Source organism: Musca vetustissima, unplaced genomic scaffold (assembly GCF_032173495.1).
Source record: "Musca vetustissima isolate MV318-11 ecotype Yass unplaced genomic scaffold, APGP_CSIRO_Mvet_v1 utg15206, whole genome shotgun sequence".
NCBI classification, from domain to species: Eukaryota; Metazoa; Arthropoda; class Insecta; order Diptera; family Muscidae; genus Musca; species Musca vetustissima.
In genome coordinates, this window is record NW_026887120.1 from 31,345 (window position 1) to 50,222 (window position 18,878).

Below are 18,878 nucleotides of genomic sequence, written 5' to 3' on the forward strand. Positions count from 1 at the left end.
CCCGCTTCGCGAATGCTACTAAGTTGCTGATCACCAACACGGAAACAGCACAGCACAACAACAACTTTGCACGTCATTTCCACACATACAACGGAACAATCCATGTAATAGGATAGTTATGGTGGCTTTGGACCTAATTAAAGGCATTTTATACCGTCAGTCACGCTAAGCTGTTCGTGGAAGTCGAACGAAAAACCCTCCAGCCAAGCTCGAAACGTTGGATAACAATTTATATGTGTGGACACCAGTCGTACGTGGAATTCAGAAATAGGAAGTCGAAGGCCCGTGGAGTTAAACGGGGAGTTCCCTAAAAGGGGGTGATATGTCTGGAACTGTTTAAACTCTCTGAAATTCCACCCCCATCGAATTGCGGAAAGATCGTTACGTACGCAAACGATTGTACAATCATGGCGTCAGGACTGTAAATTGATGATATTTGCGAGAGGTTGAGCAGCACTCTTGTATTTTCCGAGCGAGGATTATGGAAATATCCGCCACTAAGTTAACGGCCACAATGTTTACCACATGGACCGCGGAGTAAGAAAATTAATACTTTTTCGAACTCTTTCTTTTATTATAATATAGCCATGTATAAAAAATATTTTACAACAATTATAATACAGTTAACAACAATTAATGCAATAACACATAACATATAAATATTATTTTCTTAAAATAAAAATAACACTTTAAATATTTTCAATACGCCATTGATTGGGATCCATGAGATAGTCTCTGAATAAAATTATAAAAGTGTTTAATTGAAAACTGTATAGAAAATCGTATGAAAAATATGAATACTTACCTATTTTCCAACAGAGTTTTTGTAAATTCATCTTTTAAATCGCTTAACTTGCCAGCCTTGCCGCCATATTCATCGGGTAACATATCTTTGGGTACATGCTCATACAATGTTTCTATGCCGGTAGTGTGGAAATGTATCTAAAAAAATAAGAAATTTTTTAAAGAAAACTCATTACAATAAACAATTTTTTGAATCTCTGTAATACCCCACCAAGCAATTAAAACTTTACGTTCTTTTTCGTTAAGTTTTTATTTTTTTGTGTGTTTGTTTAACATACCATTTCAAAAACTTCCTTGTTTATGAATGGTTTTACCACCCTTAACATTTTATCCAAATATGAAGGGCAGTTAATCATATGCATCGCCTTGATGCGCACCGGAAATGCTTGCTGTAAAAACTTCAAATAAGTTCGCAAAGTTCTAATTGACAAACGGGTAACATGTTTCATGGTATAGCCATTCATATCGAATATTTGTACTTCGCCCTCGGATAGCAGTGCCATATCGCCGTCCACAACATCTGGCCTGGCAAAACGACAATCGGTAATCATTAAAAATGCTTTGGTATCTTCGGTATGATGCATCTGAGGAGAATAAATGAAAAAAAAATTAGAAAAAGGTGGAGGTAATTTGACTCAATTTGGAGTTCTACAAAAGCTTTCTTGGCATATATGATCTGTATTTAAAGGCTGTGCTGAAGCTAGAGGTTCTTCCTCTTCTCCAGAACTCCTAAATTTCTCAATTATCAATCAACACTAAATCTAAAAATAATTACCATTTTTGGATCGGGATCACACAAGCGCAGGAATGTTATGCGATAGTTTTCCGGAGTTAACCCAGGAAGTGGTACCATGTCCCTGGGAAATTTAAAAATAAAGTTTTTGTAAGAGTTTTGGTCACATTTATACTTACGCATAGGCAAATGTATTAGTCGTATCTTCGTCCGTTGGATCACGATCAATAAAGATATGTGGATAATCATTGCGTATGGTATAATTAATCTCTAATAGATTTTTGGTCTCTTCAACATTTTTGTACATGCAGTAGTAAAATCGGGTCAGTAAAATTCGATCTGAAAGAAAATTTAGAATTAATAATCATGTTTATAACCTAGAATATATTAAGAAGCAGGCATAGCCCAATAGTAAATTTTGAAAATATTCAAATAATCACATTCTGAGTCCATTTTTTTTATATGACTGTCTTCCTTTAAAGAGTCAGCGGTTAAAGTCGAAAAAAACCTCTCGGAGCCCTTCAACGAACGGGGATTCAGACAAGGTGCTTTGTCGTGTGACCTTTTTAATATCCTGCTGGAAAAGGTCATACCACATGTAAAGGTGAACAGAAATGGCACTCACTCAGACGCCGATGACATCGACCTAATGGGTTGAACATTGCGAGCGGAAACAGTCACCTTTGAACGAATTGGGGAGTCTGCCAAAGTGAGGCAGTAAATGACGAGAATTCCATGCTGATGGTATTAACACGCAAGACGTCCAGTAGACTCGGACCAACTGTGAAACTTGAAAAGTACAGCTTCGAGGTAGTCAACGATTCGACCGCCATAAATAAAACTAATACTACTATGGTCTGAATACTTGTAAGCAATTTAAGAACAAGACCACCTCTCGTTAGACCAAACTCACACCCTACACTCACACGCTGATACTGTCCGTGCTGGTGTATGGATCTGAAGCATGGGTGCTTGCGCAAACAGATGAGACATCTCTTGGAGTGTTTGAAAGAAAAAATTTTCCGAAAGATGTACGGACCGATCTGCGTCGATGGTGTATATTGTCATCGAATGAAGCAGGAGTTATACCATCTATACTCGGACATTGACATAGTCAGACGTATCGAGCTTCAGCGGCTACGGTGAACCACGAGATATACCATCTATACTCGGACATTAACATAGTCAGACGTATCGAGCTAAAGCGAATTCGTTGAATGATCAAGTGGATGATGGCATATCAAAGCATGGCTTTTCAAATGGCAAATATTGTGTATAAGATCGACGCTCCTGGAAATCCGTTTTAAGTTCGTCTAAGGAATAAATGTCTAGACTGTCTGTCAGTATATATTGTTTGTTAAGTCCTCTTTTCGTAGCATCCTCTAGTATCCTTGCTTGAGTACTTATTAAGATCTCTTGCAGTGGAATCCTGTAGTATCCTAGCTTGAGTACTTATTAAGGTCTATTACCGTAGATTCCGTTGGTATCATTGCCTGAGTATTTAATAAGATATTTTGCAGTAGAATTCTTGCTGAAGTACTTATAAAGGTCTCTTGTCGTAGTAACCTTCAGTATCTTTGCTGTAGAATCCTTGTTTGAGTACTTATTAAGGTCTTATACCGTAGAATCCGTTCGTATCATTGCTTGAGTACCTATTAACGTCTCTTGCAGTAGAATCCTGTAGTATTCATTCTTAACTATTTATTAAGGTCTCTTGTCGTAGTATCCTTCAGTATCATTGATTGAGTACATATTAAAGTCCCTCGCCGTAGAATCCTTCTTTAGCCTTGCTTGAGCACATATTAAGGTATCTTGCTGTAGAATTCTTGCTTAAGTTCTTATTAAAGTATCTAGCCGTAGAATCCTTGCTTTAGTACTTATTAAGATCTCTCGCTGTTAAATCCTGCTTGAGTTCTTATTAAGATGTATTGCCGTGGTGTTCTTCCGTATCCTTGCTTCAGTACTTATAAGGTCTTTTGCAGTAGAATCCTGAAGTATTGTAATTGATTACTTGCTAAGATATCTTGCCGTAGTATTCTTCCATATTCTTGCTTGAGTATTTATTAAGGTTTCTTGCCGTAGAATCCTTCAGTATCTTTTCTTGATTACTATTAAAGTATCTCGACGTGTAACCCATTCGTATCCATGCTTGAATACTTACAAAGGTCTCTGGCAGACTCTAGAGCTGTTCATGATTGTAAATCCGCTTGCGGATTAGACTTAGAGGGGTTCCAGGTCATAGCGACATAAAGGGTAATGAAGTATCTGATGAACATGATCGATGTGCATCGCAGTCAATCAATATAGTAATTCATGCTACTGTGTCGCTTCCTCTTAAATTAAATAAAGATGGAATGAGGAACATAGATGTAGAACCAAAAAGTCTATCTGGCCGGTATTTTCTAAGCGTAGATCTAAAACATAGATTTCTTTGAGAAGGAAAGAGTTAAAGATGACTGTAACGGTCATTGCAAAATCAGATATCTTTTCTCATAATTGGAAACTTATGAGTTGGAATACTGCTGCCTATGCAAGGTCGAAGAGTAGAGGGAAACGAACGCACATACTTCGCAAAAAGGCACCAAATATTTGCAGATATGAGATAGATATAAACCTTAACATTGCCATAAACTTGTCAGGATTTAGCTACCAATCCTAAACTCTATCTGTTCGTCTCACTTTCTCTTTAGCTTCCTCTTTCTACAACGTCATTAGGATGATCACAAGGATATGCGATTGTCTCTTGGCAGCCGCAAATCCTCTAAACTAACCCACACACTTATATCAGTTTAGAGGTTTCAAGTATGGCCATACCGATTAATTTCGTGCTGGGGACTGATGCGTTTTATTTGTGATTGCTGATTTAGTCCATAATATTTTTTTTCGGTCCAGCTCTCTACGAATCCATATTTAGTTTGAGTTTATTGGGACTTTTTTCAATAATTCTCTAAACGTGTATTTTATTCCCATCATTTTTATTTCAAATCCATATCCAGTTAACTGTAAAAAGGTTCTATAATTGCTTTCGAACATTACATCACACACTTTTGCCTCCCCAATAATATTCTTTTAATTACCACAGCAGAATATCGCATCGTGCATATTTATTGGCAATCAGACTTGGATTGAATATTTTAGTTTATCGTCATCAATATGATGTCGATTAGACAGACACACGAGTGCTATTTGAATTTGAATTATATTTATGAATGCAAAAGGTGTTTTTAATAGCAAATGAATGAAATCGGAATAAAAAAATATTGGAATTTGTGTTTGATTCCAATATATTTTGATTTCAATATATTTCCCACAAATATAAAAAAATAGATATGTTCAGAAAATATATTGTCATACTTAGTTTTTTTTTGGCTTTGCTCCAGGTTCTGCCACTTTTACTATTCCAATAAATTTATTTAATAAATTGTATTGAATTTCGAGTTAAAAATGTAATTATGAGCAGAACACAAGTTCTATTGTGGTATAACCGGATTAAGAAAGACCAAGAAGAAAGAATAAAATTTCCTAGCGAGTAAAATGATTTAGGATAAATTACTATCAGAAATGTATGCATGATTTAGGCATTCAGATTGATCTAAAACTGCTAAAGTTTGAGGAAAAATAACGTTGTTTGGACAGTGTTCAGAAGCTATTGAACATCGCCAACGGCTATCCGGAATGCCTAAAAAAACATAACTGACAACGAATTATGAGCGTATGACTATGAAATTGAAACCAAACCCAATCTTCTCTATTGGTCTAAAATCCAGAAGAGCCAAGACAAAAAAAACCAGTTTGAAAATTTCCCTCATTTTTTGGCCGAAACAATTTTTCAGAAACTCACATAATTGTGGAGTACTCAATCATGGAATTTCTACCATGATAACGCTCCATATCACACATCGAAGCTTGGGCAGGAGTTTTTGGCCCAAACGTTATCATGTCACAGCCACCGTATTCACCGGAATTGACATCCGCTGACTTTTCCTCTTTCCAAAACTGAAGACACCGATGAATGGAAAGCATTTTGCTTCGATTGAGAAGGGCCAAAAGTGCAATGATGAGAGTTCATTTATTATTCAAAATCAAGATTAAAGGAACCCTCATCCGACATGCCGATTTAGAAATATATCTTCGAGAAATTTGAGTGATTAAAAAAATGATCAGAAGTAAGTACTGAATTATGGGGGCAAAATGCTATGTTTAAGGTGCTGGACAAAATATATACGCTATCGAGGCGAAATAAGGTATTTGTGTCGCCGGGAGGGCAAAACAGAAAAAAATATTTTTTTATATGGGAAAGTGTATCATCAACAGCTATATTTGCATTGAATATAAAGTTGTTTTCTTCCTTAAAATTTAAAAATAATATTTTTACAAAATTTCTCACAGGATATGACATAGAAACAAAAATTTTTAAATTTTTTGTATTTCAAACAAATACGATCACATAACTTGAATGTATTAGGGTGGACAGCCCTGATGTAAAGCCACTCAAAATTAATTTTTTGTTCATTAATCGTTATTTAGAACACTTATTTATCATTTTTTCCAATTATTATTCACCCATATGCGGACTATAGGAAAACCTTAAAAATTTTTTGTTCCTAAGGGCGGCATCGATAAAAATATCATAATTACAATTTTTATACCCTCCACCATATTATGGACGGTATATTAATTTTGTTTTTCCGTTTGTAACACATCGAAATAATCATTTCCGACCCAAAAAAGTATATATATTATTGATCAGCGTAAAATTCTATGACGATATAGCCATGTCCGTCTGTCTGTCTGTTGTAATCACTCTAGCGTCTAAACGAATTGAGATAGATCGCCAAAATTTTGCATAGAGTCGTCCTTTGTCTGCAGGCAGTTCGAAGATGGGCTTTATCGGTCCACGTTTAGGCATAGCTCCCATATAAGGGTAACCCCCAATTTTTGGTATTTTGAGGTTCTTGAGCGCGTTTTTCAACCGAATTCGCTGAAATTCATTACATTGGGTTCTTATTGAGTACCAAATTTCCCCACTAAAAATTATAAATATGGGTCCATATTTTCGGATAGCCCCCATATAAGAGTACCCCCAATTTTGCGGTAATTTAGGGTTCTTGAGCGCGGTTTTCAACCGAATTCGCTGAAATTCGGTACTTTGAGTTCTTATTGGGTAGCAAATCTCTACACCAAAAATTATAAATATAGATCAATTTTTTCGGGTAGCCCCCATAAAAGGTTACCCCCTAATTTTCGGTATTTTGAGGTTCTTGAGCGCGTTTTTCAACCGAATTCGCTGAAATTTGGTACATTGGGTTCTTATTGGGTACCAAAATTTCCCCACTAAAAATTATAAATATGGGTCCATATTTTCGGATAGCCCCCATATAAGGGTACCCCCAATTTTGCGGTATTTTAGGGTTCTTGAGCGCGGTTTTCAACCGAATTCGCTGAAATTCGGTACTTTGAGTTCTTATCGGGTAGCAAATCTCTATACTAAAAATTATAAATATAGGTCCACTTTTCCTGGTAGCCACCATATAAGGGTACCTCCCAATTTCGGATTTTTTCACCGAATTGGCTGTAATTTAGTAATTTCAGTTATTATTGGGTAGCAAATCTCTCCGCAGAAAATTATAAATAGAGGTCAATTTTTTTCGGGTAGTCCCATATAAGGGTATCTGCAATTTTCGATATTTTGTGGTTCTTGAGCGCGTTTTTTAACCGAATTCACTGAAATTTGGTATTTTGTAGTCGTATATGGTAACAAATCTTCCCCATATAACCCCCTTTTTATATTAAAATAGTTATATGGTTTGTTCCTTGTGTTGCGGTTGGGTAGTCGTTACGGGGAATAGTCAATTTTTACCCCACAAAGATTATTTAGCCATCTGTTGCAAGCATTCCGCCTTCTAAAGGTATTGTGATAAAAGAAACGATAATAAAATATATCGGCAGACATTTAGGCATCTCCTCAATATAGTGATACCTCCTGAAGGAAAGAGTTGAGATAAACAATTAAAATATTGGATTCAATATTGGCATATACCGGTCATTAATTAGGCATAGCCCTCATATAATGATATCCCCAAATATTCACCATTTTCCTACACTATGTAATCAATATTAGTCCCCCTTTAGGCATATAACTTTGTAATCTAAATTACAGTAGTTTGAGGATTTTATACTCTACCATGCGTTATCAGTATCAGCCCACTTTTTGGATCTTGCAGATTTTAGGAAAAATCCCCATTAAAAATTGCTGAAGTTTGTATTTGGAGTACATAATGGTTTACATAAATCGGTTTGTAGAATTATCGGTATATACCCACTTTTTGGTATGTTCCCTATATTTTCATTGCATGTATCTGTCAGTATAACTATGGTGGAGGGTATCCAAAGTTCGGCCCGGCCGAACTTAACACTTTTTCACTTGTTTTTAATTATTTTAAATTCTAAAGTATTCTCCTCTATGTTCTTTACAATTACGTGAAGATTCTTGTGAAAATATATATAATTTTAATATAGTTACAAGTCTTTTGAAATCGACTTACCCACTAATTATACCCTTCACCACACTGTGGTACAGGGTATTATGTCTTTGTGCATATGTTTGTAACAGGCAAAAGGAAACGAGATAGACACTTGGTTCCTTTTGAGAATATGCATAGAATAACTTTCTGAGTCGATTTATGCATGTCCTTCCGTCCGTCTGTAGATTCTAAATTGTAAACAAAGTACAGGTCGCAGTTATGATCCGATTTGGATGAAATTTGGCACAAGTCACTTATTTGGACCAAGAACGAACCATATTGAAATTGGGAAAAATCGTTTCAGATTTATATAGTTTCGTCCGATTTAAGGTAAATGGTGCACCAAAGTCCCTATATATCATTCGATTTGCATGAAATTTGGCATAGAGTACTGAATTAGGTGCAGAATGATGTGTGCTAAGTTTCGTGAAAATCGGTTCAGATTTAGATAGAGCTCCCATATATAGTTTTGTCCGATTCTATCTAAATGGTGCACCAAAGTTCCTATATACCTTTCGATTTGCATGAAATTTGGCACAGCGTACTGAATTAAGTCTAGAATGATGTGTGCTAAATTTCGTGAAAATCGGTCCAGATTTAGATATAGCTCCAGTATATATATATTTACGTCCGATTTAAGGTAAATGGGGATCAAAGTCCTTATATATCTTTCGATTTTCACGAAATTGGGCATAAAGTACTGAATTAGGTCAAGAATGTCGTGTGCCAAGTTTCGTGAAAATCGGTTCAAATTTAGATATAGCTTGTATTGTAGATTTTGCTTGCTTTATTCCTTCTTATAAGTATATTTTATATTATCTCACAAACACTGGGTAATAAACCCATTCTAATATAATATTTTATCGTTATCGATTTTACAACACACAAAATGGTTATCGTAAATATTTTGGCGGTTTTCAAGGTTAGCACGTGTGGAGGGTGGGATATTGGTACACAAAGGAGTTGACAAAAACCAAGGTCTAAATATTGAAAATAAATATTTGTTTATTACCTTATCGTTCAAATATTTAAAGCTTTCTATTTACCAAATATATACTCACCAATTTTATTTGGTAATTTTGGATTGTCTTCGAACCATTTTTGCAATAAATCAATTGCTTGTTCTTGTTCTTCATCTCCTTTGGCTTGCATTGTTTACTTTTTGGTTTGTTTTGGTTTCCTGTTTTGGGGGTTTATTTCTCAGCACAAATGTTGCTTATATGCATACATAAATACTTATTATGCTAAAATTTTAAGAACTTTAACTAAACTTCACTAAATAAGCAGTTTGAAATTTCTACAACTAAGAAGCAGATTTTAAAAATTCAATTTATTTTCACATTTGTTTTATTTTATGTTTTTTTCTCCTTTCTTATTTCTTTTCCAAAAAAAGGAAATTTTCCGCCTACTTGCGGTTCTTTGCACAACTGCCAAGGAATACCGTTTACAACTGACTCAACTGAATGTCTCAGCGCGCGCATAAAGCTCTCAGCATATTTTCCAAATGTCATAAAAGATGTGTGGTTCCGGCTCTCACCCGCTCTCACGCACACACACACACACTCTTTAAGCCCAGGCTCAGTTTTAGTTGGTTGTCTATTTTCAAACAGCTGTAATTAGTTTATTTTGACAAATCTATGGACGAACGCACACAACCAACGATCCACTGTAGACATTTGTTTGGTAATTTGATTTATAATGTCCCGAATCAGCTGTGTTTTGGGAATTGTTAATAATATTTTTAGATAGTTTAGCAACTATTACCGGCATTATAAAACAACTAGATGCGCATGAATGATTGCATGTCTGGCTTCGTTTATAGTTCGTAATGATGATGGTTTGAATTAATGCGAATTAAAGAAGATATACAAAGTCCAAAATATTTAAGTGAAGTAATTATGTGTTCTCTCTCTTTATGTGGGTATTAGGTGTTCTCTTTTAAAAATAAAACAATTTGAATTAAAATAAATATGAAATGGTGTATTGTAAGTCAATTGGTTTTGTCTATATCTGTTAATAGTTGACAAACAGCCGTTTTCACCTTTCAGAAAAATGGGCAAATTTTTGTGATGCCTAAATATTTAAAATTTAAATAAACGGCTATAATAAAAGGGCTTATTTTGGTTGCTGTGAATGTTATTGATTTAGCATGTAAATAGTTCAGTACACAGTTCATCTAATCTGAATTGTAAATTTTAAAGTTAGTGGAGTTGAAAAAGAGTTAACTTTTTGTATTACCAATTTTTTTAAAAAAATATGACATATTCATGTAACGTTAAGAAGCGAAGTGTTGAATTAAAGAAAATTATTGAGGTCAAATGCAACCATGTAGCATAGAATTAGATTTGGCAAGTTTGAAAATTATATTTATTTAAAGAATTATTTAAGACATCTTTAGGATATTTCTACTCTAAATTTAGAGGACAAAACATTATTAGTTCATGTCATTGGATATGTAATAATGCACAATAATTAGGAGCCAACCGAAACATATGGTAGGATTTTTTCAAATAGGGATTTTTTTATAACAATCCGACCCTTTTATATCCTTGATAACGTAGATAGTAATAAATCTTACATTTGGGAACACAATACGAGGGCAGTTCAGAAGGTCTTAACCCAGAACAAAAAGCGCGGTATAAACAGAAAAAAGTTAAGTGTTTTGAAAACTTCCATCTATGTTATGAACACATGTTAAATTTTGTTTCGATCTGGCAACTCCTTCGTATAGAAACAGGTGTTCAAGAAAGACGCATCCGCAATTTGTATACCCTTCACCACACTGTGGTAAAGGGTATTATGTCTTTGTGCATATGTTGGTAACAGGCAAAAGGAAACGAGATAGACCCATAGTTCCTTCTCAGAATATGCATAGAATCACTTTCTGAGTCGATTTACACATGCCCGTCCGTATGTTGGTGTTAAATTGTAAACAAAGTACAGGTCGCATTTATAATCCGATTTGGATGAAATTTGGCACAGCTCATTTGTTTGGCCCAAGGATGAACCCTATTGAAATTGGAATCATTGGCATCATTCTGCCTGCCAAGTTTCGTGAAGATCGGTCCAGATTTAGATATAGCTCCCATATATAGTTTCGTCCGATTTAATGTAAATTGTGCACCAAAGTCCCTATATATATTTCGATTTGCACGAAATTTGGCATGACGTATTGTATTGAGTCTAGAGTGATTTCTGTCAAGTTTCGTGAAAATCGGCCCAGATTTAGATATAGCTCCCATATATATTTTCGACCGATTTCATGTATATGGTGCACAAAAGTCTCTATATATATTTCGATTTGCACGAAATTTGGTATAACGTACTGAATTAAGCCTAGAGTGATGTCTGCCAAGTTTCGTAAAAATCGGCCCAGATTTAGATACAGCTCCCATATATATTTTCCTCCGATTCACCAAAGTCCACATATATTTTTCGATTTGCACGAAATTTGGCATAGCGTACTGAATAGATGTTTGAATGATGTGTGCTGAGTTTCGTGAAAATCGGTTCAGGTCTAGATATATATATTTTCGTCCCATTTAATGTAAATAATGTACCAAAGTTCTTATGTTGCATAGCGTACTGAATTTAATCCAGAATGATGTGTGCCAAGTTTCGTAAGAGTCGGTTGAGATTTAGATATAGCTTCCTTATATTACAGATTGCTTTTAAGTAATTGACGCACCAAGAAACCAATATATGGCTGATAGAAACAAAACGTACTGAAATTAGTATATTTGGATATATCTTCCATATTTATTTTCCTCCGATTTTAAGTAAATTGTGCATCAAACTCCACATGTTTGTCAGATTGACATCAAATTTTGCACAACATACAAAATTGAGAATCGAATAACGTAGCGTTTTCTAGAAGTACAGACATAGCCCAACGGATGACCTTTTGATATTTGTAAAAGAATGACATGTTTATGGATAGATCTAGGTCGTTTCACATTTAGATACATATCACATATTTGATTTCATCCAATTTCACGACGATGTCCTGTTTAATATACCCATAGTGGTGAAGGGTATCATATAGTCGGCTCCGTCCGACTTTGCTACTTTCCTTACTGGTTTTACAATGAAAGCATGCATTTATAATTTTTCCTTTGTAAACAATTGCGGATGCGTGTTTTTTGAACCAATATCTAAATAAAAAATATATCGGATTTGTCTGAAGTATTTAAAATAAATATATCTCCTCATCCCCATAAGGAATTTTCCGCACTCAGATCATGGCCGCCATTTTGTGATATAAACATCGTTAAGTTCGGTCGGGTCGCACTTTTATACCATCCACAGTGAGTCATGCATTCAAAATACCTTAAATCAGTCGGAACCTTTATATGGGGACTATGTTATTGCAATATGTGGTAGTAGGTTGTTCATGCTCTGAAAAAAATTATGTTGCAAATTACAGACACTCCGGTTGAAAACATAGGTTAAGAACTTCAACATACTATAAAATAAACGGGTCATTAGCTATATTGAATAATTTCTGTAAAGAATGTTTTTATTCAGCAGGAATTTATATTACTGAAAATGGGTCGGATCTTTATGTGGGGTCTATATGGATAATTTTTGGCAAAAATTTGTTTTACCCTATAATATCCCGGACAGTCAATTTACATCAACAACAATGAGAAAATTCCGCTAAAACCTTAAACAATAGGCGATACCTAATATGGGGCAAGGTCAAAACATTCACCTGTATTGATAATTTTGTATGTATGTCAGCCTTCGATAACCCTTTATTCCAAATTATAGCCACAACGGTGGGAAAAAGGCGGTCAAAGCCTTCAAAATACCGAAAATTGGTCGATACCGTTTTAAATAGAGCAATACCAAAACGTAAACCAATATTAATGATTTTTGGTAGGATGATTTGACATCCTACGAAAAAATTTTAGTGGATATATTTGTTATCCAATAGGAACCCATTGCACAAAATTTAAGTGAATTTGGTTGAAAAGCGCGATCAAGAACCCCAAATTTTCGAAAATTGGGGGGTAAAGTTATATAATGGGGAGTTTTGGTTCCCAATAAGAACATAATTTTCCAAATTTTAGTGAATTCGGTTGAAAAGCGCGTTCAAGAACCACAAAATACCGTAATTGTGGTGGGGGAGAGCTATATGAGAGCTACGTCCATACGTGGACCCATATATCCCATCTTCGAACTTGATCTGCCTGCAGACAAATGACGACTCTGTGCAATTTTGGTGACCTATCTCATTCAATTCATAGAATGTCATAGAATTTTACGGTGATCCAGAATATATATACTTTATAGGGTCGGAAATTATTATTTCGATGAGTTACATGCGGAAAAACAAACTTAATATACCCTCCATACTATGGTGGAGGGTATAAAAATACCGAATATTGCGAGGTCCCGTTATATGGCGACCAATTTAAAAAGTGTGCTGATTTATTCCATTTTCAATGCGTATGCATTTAAAATCAATTGTTGGCCTTCATTTAATTTTATTTTTTAATACATAAACATAAATCTGAACCGATGTTGTCATATATCTTATATTATATATCTTAAAAAATTGTCCACATTTCCATAAATTCCATTAGACCTTCCAGTAATCGTGATCCATAAGATAATTTCTGTGGAAATAAAATAAATATACAATTTATTCCATGTTATATGTATGGAAATATATTTATCATACCTTGTATCTATTAACGACTGTAGAAGCTGATCCTTATGATCACTCATTTTGCTTGCTGGGCCGCCATATTCCTCCGTCAACATTTCCTTGGGTACATAATTGTAAAGCAATTCCAAATTTTCATTATGGAAATGTAGCTAAGTAATAAAAAAATTTGTTTATTAGATCTTAATTTTTATAATTTTTATTTCCTCTCACTCATTTCATTTTTCATTTCATAATCTCAGATTTTTCTTACCAACTCCAAAATCTGCTTACTCAAAAACGGCCGTACAAATGAAATAATTTTATTCATATACGGCGGACAATTGATCAGGTGAATACTCTTTATTCGCACCGGATAGCCACGTTGCAAATAGTTTATGGAAACGCGCAAGGCTCTGATCGAAACGCGTGTCATATGTTTCATTGTAAAATTTTGCATATCAATAATAATTATTTCGCCCAGGGCCAAAAGGCTATTGCCTGTCGTTGGGTCCTTGCCGTCAGGCAAAGCAAAACGATAGTCGGATACCATGAAGTAAGTTTTTATATCTCTCAGGTGATCCATCTGTACATGAGAATATCACAATAGGTATATTAGATAACAAAATGTTTACATTTTTAAAAATATTTACCATATTTGGATCTGGATTACTTATGCGCAATACAGATGCCCGATATTTGTCGGGTGTTAATCCTGGCAGAAATACCATATCTCTGGAAAATTTGTAAAAATGATTTAGTAGAATACACACATATTTTATACATAATAAATACTTACGCATAGGCGCCAGAAGCTAGAGTATCTTTATCTGTGGGATCGCGACGTATAAAAACATCTTCCGCATTTTTCCTTAGGCCATAGTTGACTTCAATTAAATTCTTCGTTTCCTTAATATCCTTGTACATGCAGTAGTAGAATCGTGTCAAAAGTATGCGATCTGAAAAATATGTATACAAATATCGGTAGCAAAAATATAACGATGTTATTCAGGTCAGATTACAATATCGTGTAAATTACGGCCTGGAGAAAACGAAGTACCAAAATAGAGATAATCAGGCTAAAGAATCTGCAAAAAAAAATCACTAAATAGGAGATATACCCCGAAACATGGACCAATATTTAAAATTGATAGTAGGGAGATTTTCTACTTAAAGAGAATCCAAAATATAAAATCCTCAAAATACCAAAAATTAGGGACTTGTCAAAACATGGGCCAATAGTTTTCTGAGTATAACAGTCTACAAGATTCCGAAATACCAAATTATAACTTTTTCCGTTCGAAAATTCGACTATATGCCTCGAAATTCTGAAAATTCACCTAGCTACCATATAAAGGGAAGATGATCAAAACACGAGCTGCGCAGACGTATGACAGCCTTCGAAACTCCGAAATGCCAAATAAGAACTTTTTCGGTTGGAAAATGCGGGTACTAGCCTCAAATAAAACCTAAATCATCTAAAAACCTAAAATCTACATAATACCGAAAATTTGGCGGTACCGTTAGATGGTAGGGAGTTTATCAATTTCCTAAAGGGCGCGTCCACAGGTGGCAGATAGGGGGAAGTTGGATGATTGGATAGCCTGATCGCTTTTTTAGGCCTTGTCCCCGCGGATCAAAACTGACTATGCGGGTGTTTACCTAAAACAAAAAATAAATATGGAAAGTACGATGAAAAATAAAGTTACGGTCCCGAGCTTAAATAACTCAGCACCGGCGGCTGCCATTGATCGACAAACGTTTCACGCCCCTTCGATGTCCTATGATCGTGGGAAAAATATCCTACAGATAAGGGTTTCTTGGCATCTGTAGACCCTGGACTACAGATCGCTAACACGTAGAAATTAATCTGAGTTTTAGGACCATAGGGGAAGTGCAATCTCGATCCAACCTTCTGAAACAGGAAGAGTCTCAAACTCAAATTCTGAGTCCGAACATGAGGATATAACAAACCGTTCTAGAATACCGAAAGAGCAAAGAGTTTGATAAGATGATTGAGGAAGTGCGCAAGGATATCGTGAATCTCTCTGAAACACAAATGCGACAAATGACCACAACGAAGCAAGGGATTAAAATTGAACAGATGCTCAGAAGGATAAGTCTGACTTTTCCTTCACTTTCTCGAAAAATAAGACCTAACACTCATCGTGTTAGGTCTCCGGAGGAGCAGCGAACGAAACCACCAGAAAGAAAAAAACTTTACGTCGGCTGATAGCAAGAGAATGTACAACCTACCCGATATCGCAGGAATCCATAGGAATTCCAAAAGGACTAACCGAATTAAACAAAAGAGGAAGAGAGCAGCAACAGTTGGTAAGGTTCGGCTATCTTATGAAAAGGTTGTCAGGTGACGCGAACGAGCCGAGCTTTGCAATTCAGTGATCGACGACAATAATGTGTATGGAAAACTGAGTAAACGGAACATTATTCAATTAGGAAAGGCAAAGGTATTCGTCAGAGATTGGGGCATCGAATTCAATACGGAACGTATGCTCATCGCATTTAGTCTACAAAACAAGTCACTGTTGGTGAAGGAAGGGGAAGTCTTCAACAGGAAGGTCCTAGGTAGATCTTCAATGGCAAGTCTGGTCAAGACTAAGGGTAAGACGCACTACGTTTCCAATTTCTTCCTGCAGGTACACGAGGGCTGTTCGGAAACTTCTTAGCCTATCAATGAAAGAGAATAGTTAGTTTCTCAAAAATATTTTTATTTTTCAATATAATCTCCTGAAACTTCAATAACTTAGTCCAACGCTTTTCTAGCAATTCTATCCCTTGATTTAAATAGTTTTCCTCAAGTGGTTTACAACTGTAATTGCATCTTCATTTGAGGTAAAGCGCTTGCCAGCAAGGAATTTGGGAACAGGTAAAATTCACTGGAAGCTAAATCTGGAGAATAAGATGGATGGTCAAGCATATCAATCAATGCGTCTGGTGTATATCATTGAATTTTTATGGGGCGTATGATTGCGGTCAATACTTATTCGCCAAATAGGTATTTTTGGTACTTATCGGTGTACTTTCAATCCAATTAATTTTTTTGAAGATCCTTCCGTAGTCCTAAATTAAAACAAGTAAAAACGTCCTTGTTCGAATCTTTTTATACCCTCCACCACGTGGTGTGCATTCAAAAATTCTATAAGTCTATCGGGACGTTTATATGGGGACTATGTCATGGTGTTATGTGAAAGTAGGTTGTTCAAGCTCCGTAAAATAGGCCCTAGCTAGAAAATTTTAAAAGGACGTTTTAACATTTATTTTTTATTCATCAGTTATTTCTATCTCAAATATTTTAATCTTTATCGTGATTTTAATAGACAGGCGGTGGTCTCCGGTGAATATTTCGATTTCATGCAAACGGAATGACAAATTTAATATACACTTCACCTTATATGTATAATAATAGTTATTCCAAAGACGTGGATTTTATTTCACCAACAATTTTGGCAAATTTTAACAAATCAATCTGAAATCCTTCAATATGAAACTTGTTACCGATACAAGAACCTTCAAAAGCGGAGTTTAACTCAGAACGTTATTATGGTTTACAAATGAAACGAGATTTTGGGTCTCAGGTTGTCACGAGTCTTTCTTTTCTATCGGGTAATAATATTTCACATAAGATTATTAAACTTGTATTCAGAATTTTGGTCCGAATCTCCTTTTGCGATTTGATTGTGCCATATCTGAATAATAATTAGGTGAATTGTATTGTTATTTGATCCACAAATGCAAGAACCATATGTACTTTGGTTCTTGTGCAATATTGCCCTCTATCATTTTGTCTAGTCACACTTTATAATAACACATATATCATTTAGAGATATTGCTACTATGAACCTTTTAATTACTTCCAGACACTAACCTTTTTGTATTCTATTCATCTGCACCAAATTGATTCTCTTATCCAGGAAAATTCTTTATATCTCCCTTTGAAAATTCCCAAGAGCAAAATATTATATTACTTACTTATTTTCTTTGGTAATTTGGGATTATTTTCAAACCATGACTGTAACTCATCGATAATTTTTTCCTGTTCCAAATCTCCTTTTACTTCCATTTTGTTAAATTTTGTATTTATTTGTTTTTTTTTTACTTTCTATAAATAAATTCTGTCAACAAAAACACACAAAACAAGTTATTAGCTAAACGGTTTTAAAGTAACTACCTACAGATTTATTTGAATGACAATTCGAAACATGATATTCCAAAATTTTTAGAATAATTCTCTTCGCATGGCTGCTCATTTTAATTTATCCCAAAATGTACTCACGGTTTTGATATTATATAATTATTAAAATATTGATCAGTTTTTGGAGATATTTTGATAATTGCAATATATACATATGTATGTATATATTAAAAATTATTAAAATATTGATCAGTTTTTGGAGATATTTTGATAATTGCAATATAGACATATGTATATATTAATAAAAATCAAATTTTGTTTTAAGAGAGGATCATGACTTTGCAAATAGTCGGGTATTAGGTGGAAATGTATATTTATAAATACTTAAATTTATACTTTGGTATGTAATTGCAAAAATCTGCTATAAGAAAATTTAATGGCCGTCCGTATGTTGACATACTGGTCGTCTATATTCGATAGGAAGCCTACTGATCTTCTAAAAGAAGACATATAACTTTTCTATAAGTCCTACAAGTCTGCTATTAGATCTACTGGTCTCCTATAAGATCAAATGATCTTCCATAACACTTACTGATCTTCTATAAGACTTACTTACTTTTCTATAAGAATACCGGTTGGTCTTCAATAAGAAGACTGTGTGCTCTTCAAGAAGACACGGTGATTTTCTATAAAAAAGTTCTGGTCTTCTAAACAAGACCTTTTGTTTTTCTAAGAGACGACCTTTTGGTCTGCTATGGGAAAACTTTTAGCCCACTTGGACTTCTATAAGAAGACTTTCGGTTCACTTATGGTACAATAATAAGGGGTCTGACCTTAACTTATTTTCTTGTATGGGAACACCTTCTGGTGTTCTTTGTGAGGACAAGGTAGGATTCTATATATATTTTTTTGGTTTAATAATAGAATTGCGAATATTTATCATAAACAATATTCTCCAATGTGATTTATACACAATTTTCGACAAACTAAAGTGACCGTTTGCTTCGAAGT

The 18,878-nt window shown here is 34.8% G+C and overlaps 2 protein-coding genes across 2 annotated transcripts; both read right to left on the minus strand.

Moving 5' to 3' along the window:
• Positions 1-689: 689 nt before the first annotated feature.
• Positions 690-9,235, minus strand: LOC133334701 (alpha-tocopherol transfer protein-like). The gene is made up of 6 exons (XM_061543031.1): positions 9,123-9,235; positions 1,717-1,876; positions 1,580-1,661; positions 1,083-1,388; positions 806-942; positions 690-735 (listed from the first exon to the last, which is right to left on the minus strand). The coding sequence occupies exons 1-6, from the start codon at positions 9,211-9,213 to the stop codon at positions 690-692; spliced, it is 822 nt and encodes a 273-aa protein (XP_061399015.1). The 5' UTR covers positions 9,214-9,235.
• A 4,404-nt stretch (positions 9,236-13,639) lies between these two features.
• On the minus strand, positions 13,640-17,795 carry LOC133334703 (alpha-tocopherol transfer protein-like). The gene is made up of 6 exons (XM_061543034.1): positions 17,705-17,795; positions 14,514-14,673; positions 14,368-14,449; positions 13,989-14,300; positions 13,751-13,887; positions 13,640-13,685 (listed from the first exon to the last, which is right to left on the minus strand). The coding sequence occupies exons 1-6, from the start codon at positions 17,793-17,795 to the stop codon at positions 13,649-13,651; spliced, it is 819 nt and encodes a 272-aa protein (XP_061399018.1). The 3' UTR covers positions 13,640-13,648.
• Between the last annotated feature and the right edge of the window lie 1,083 nt (positions 17,796-18,878).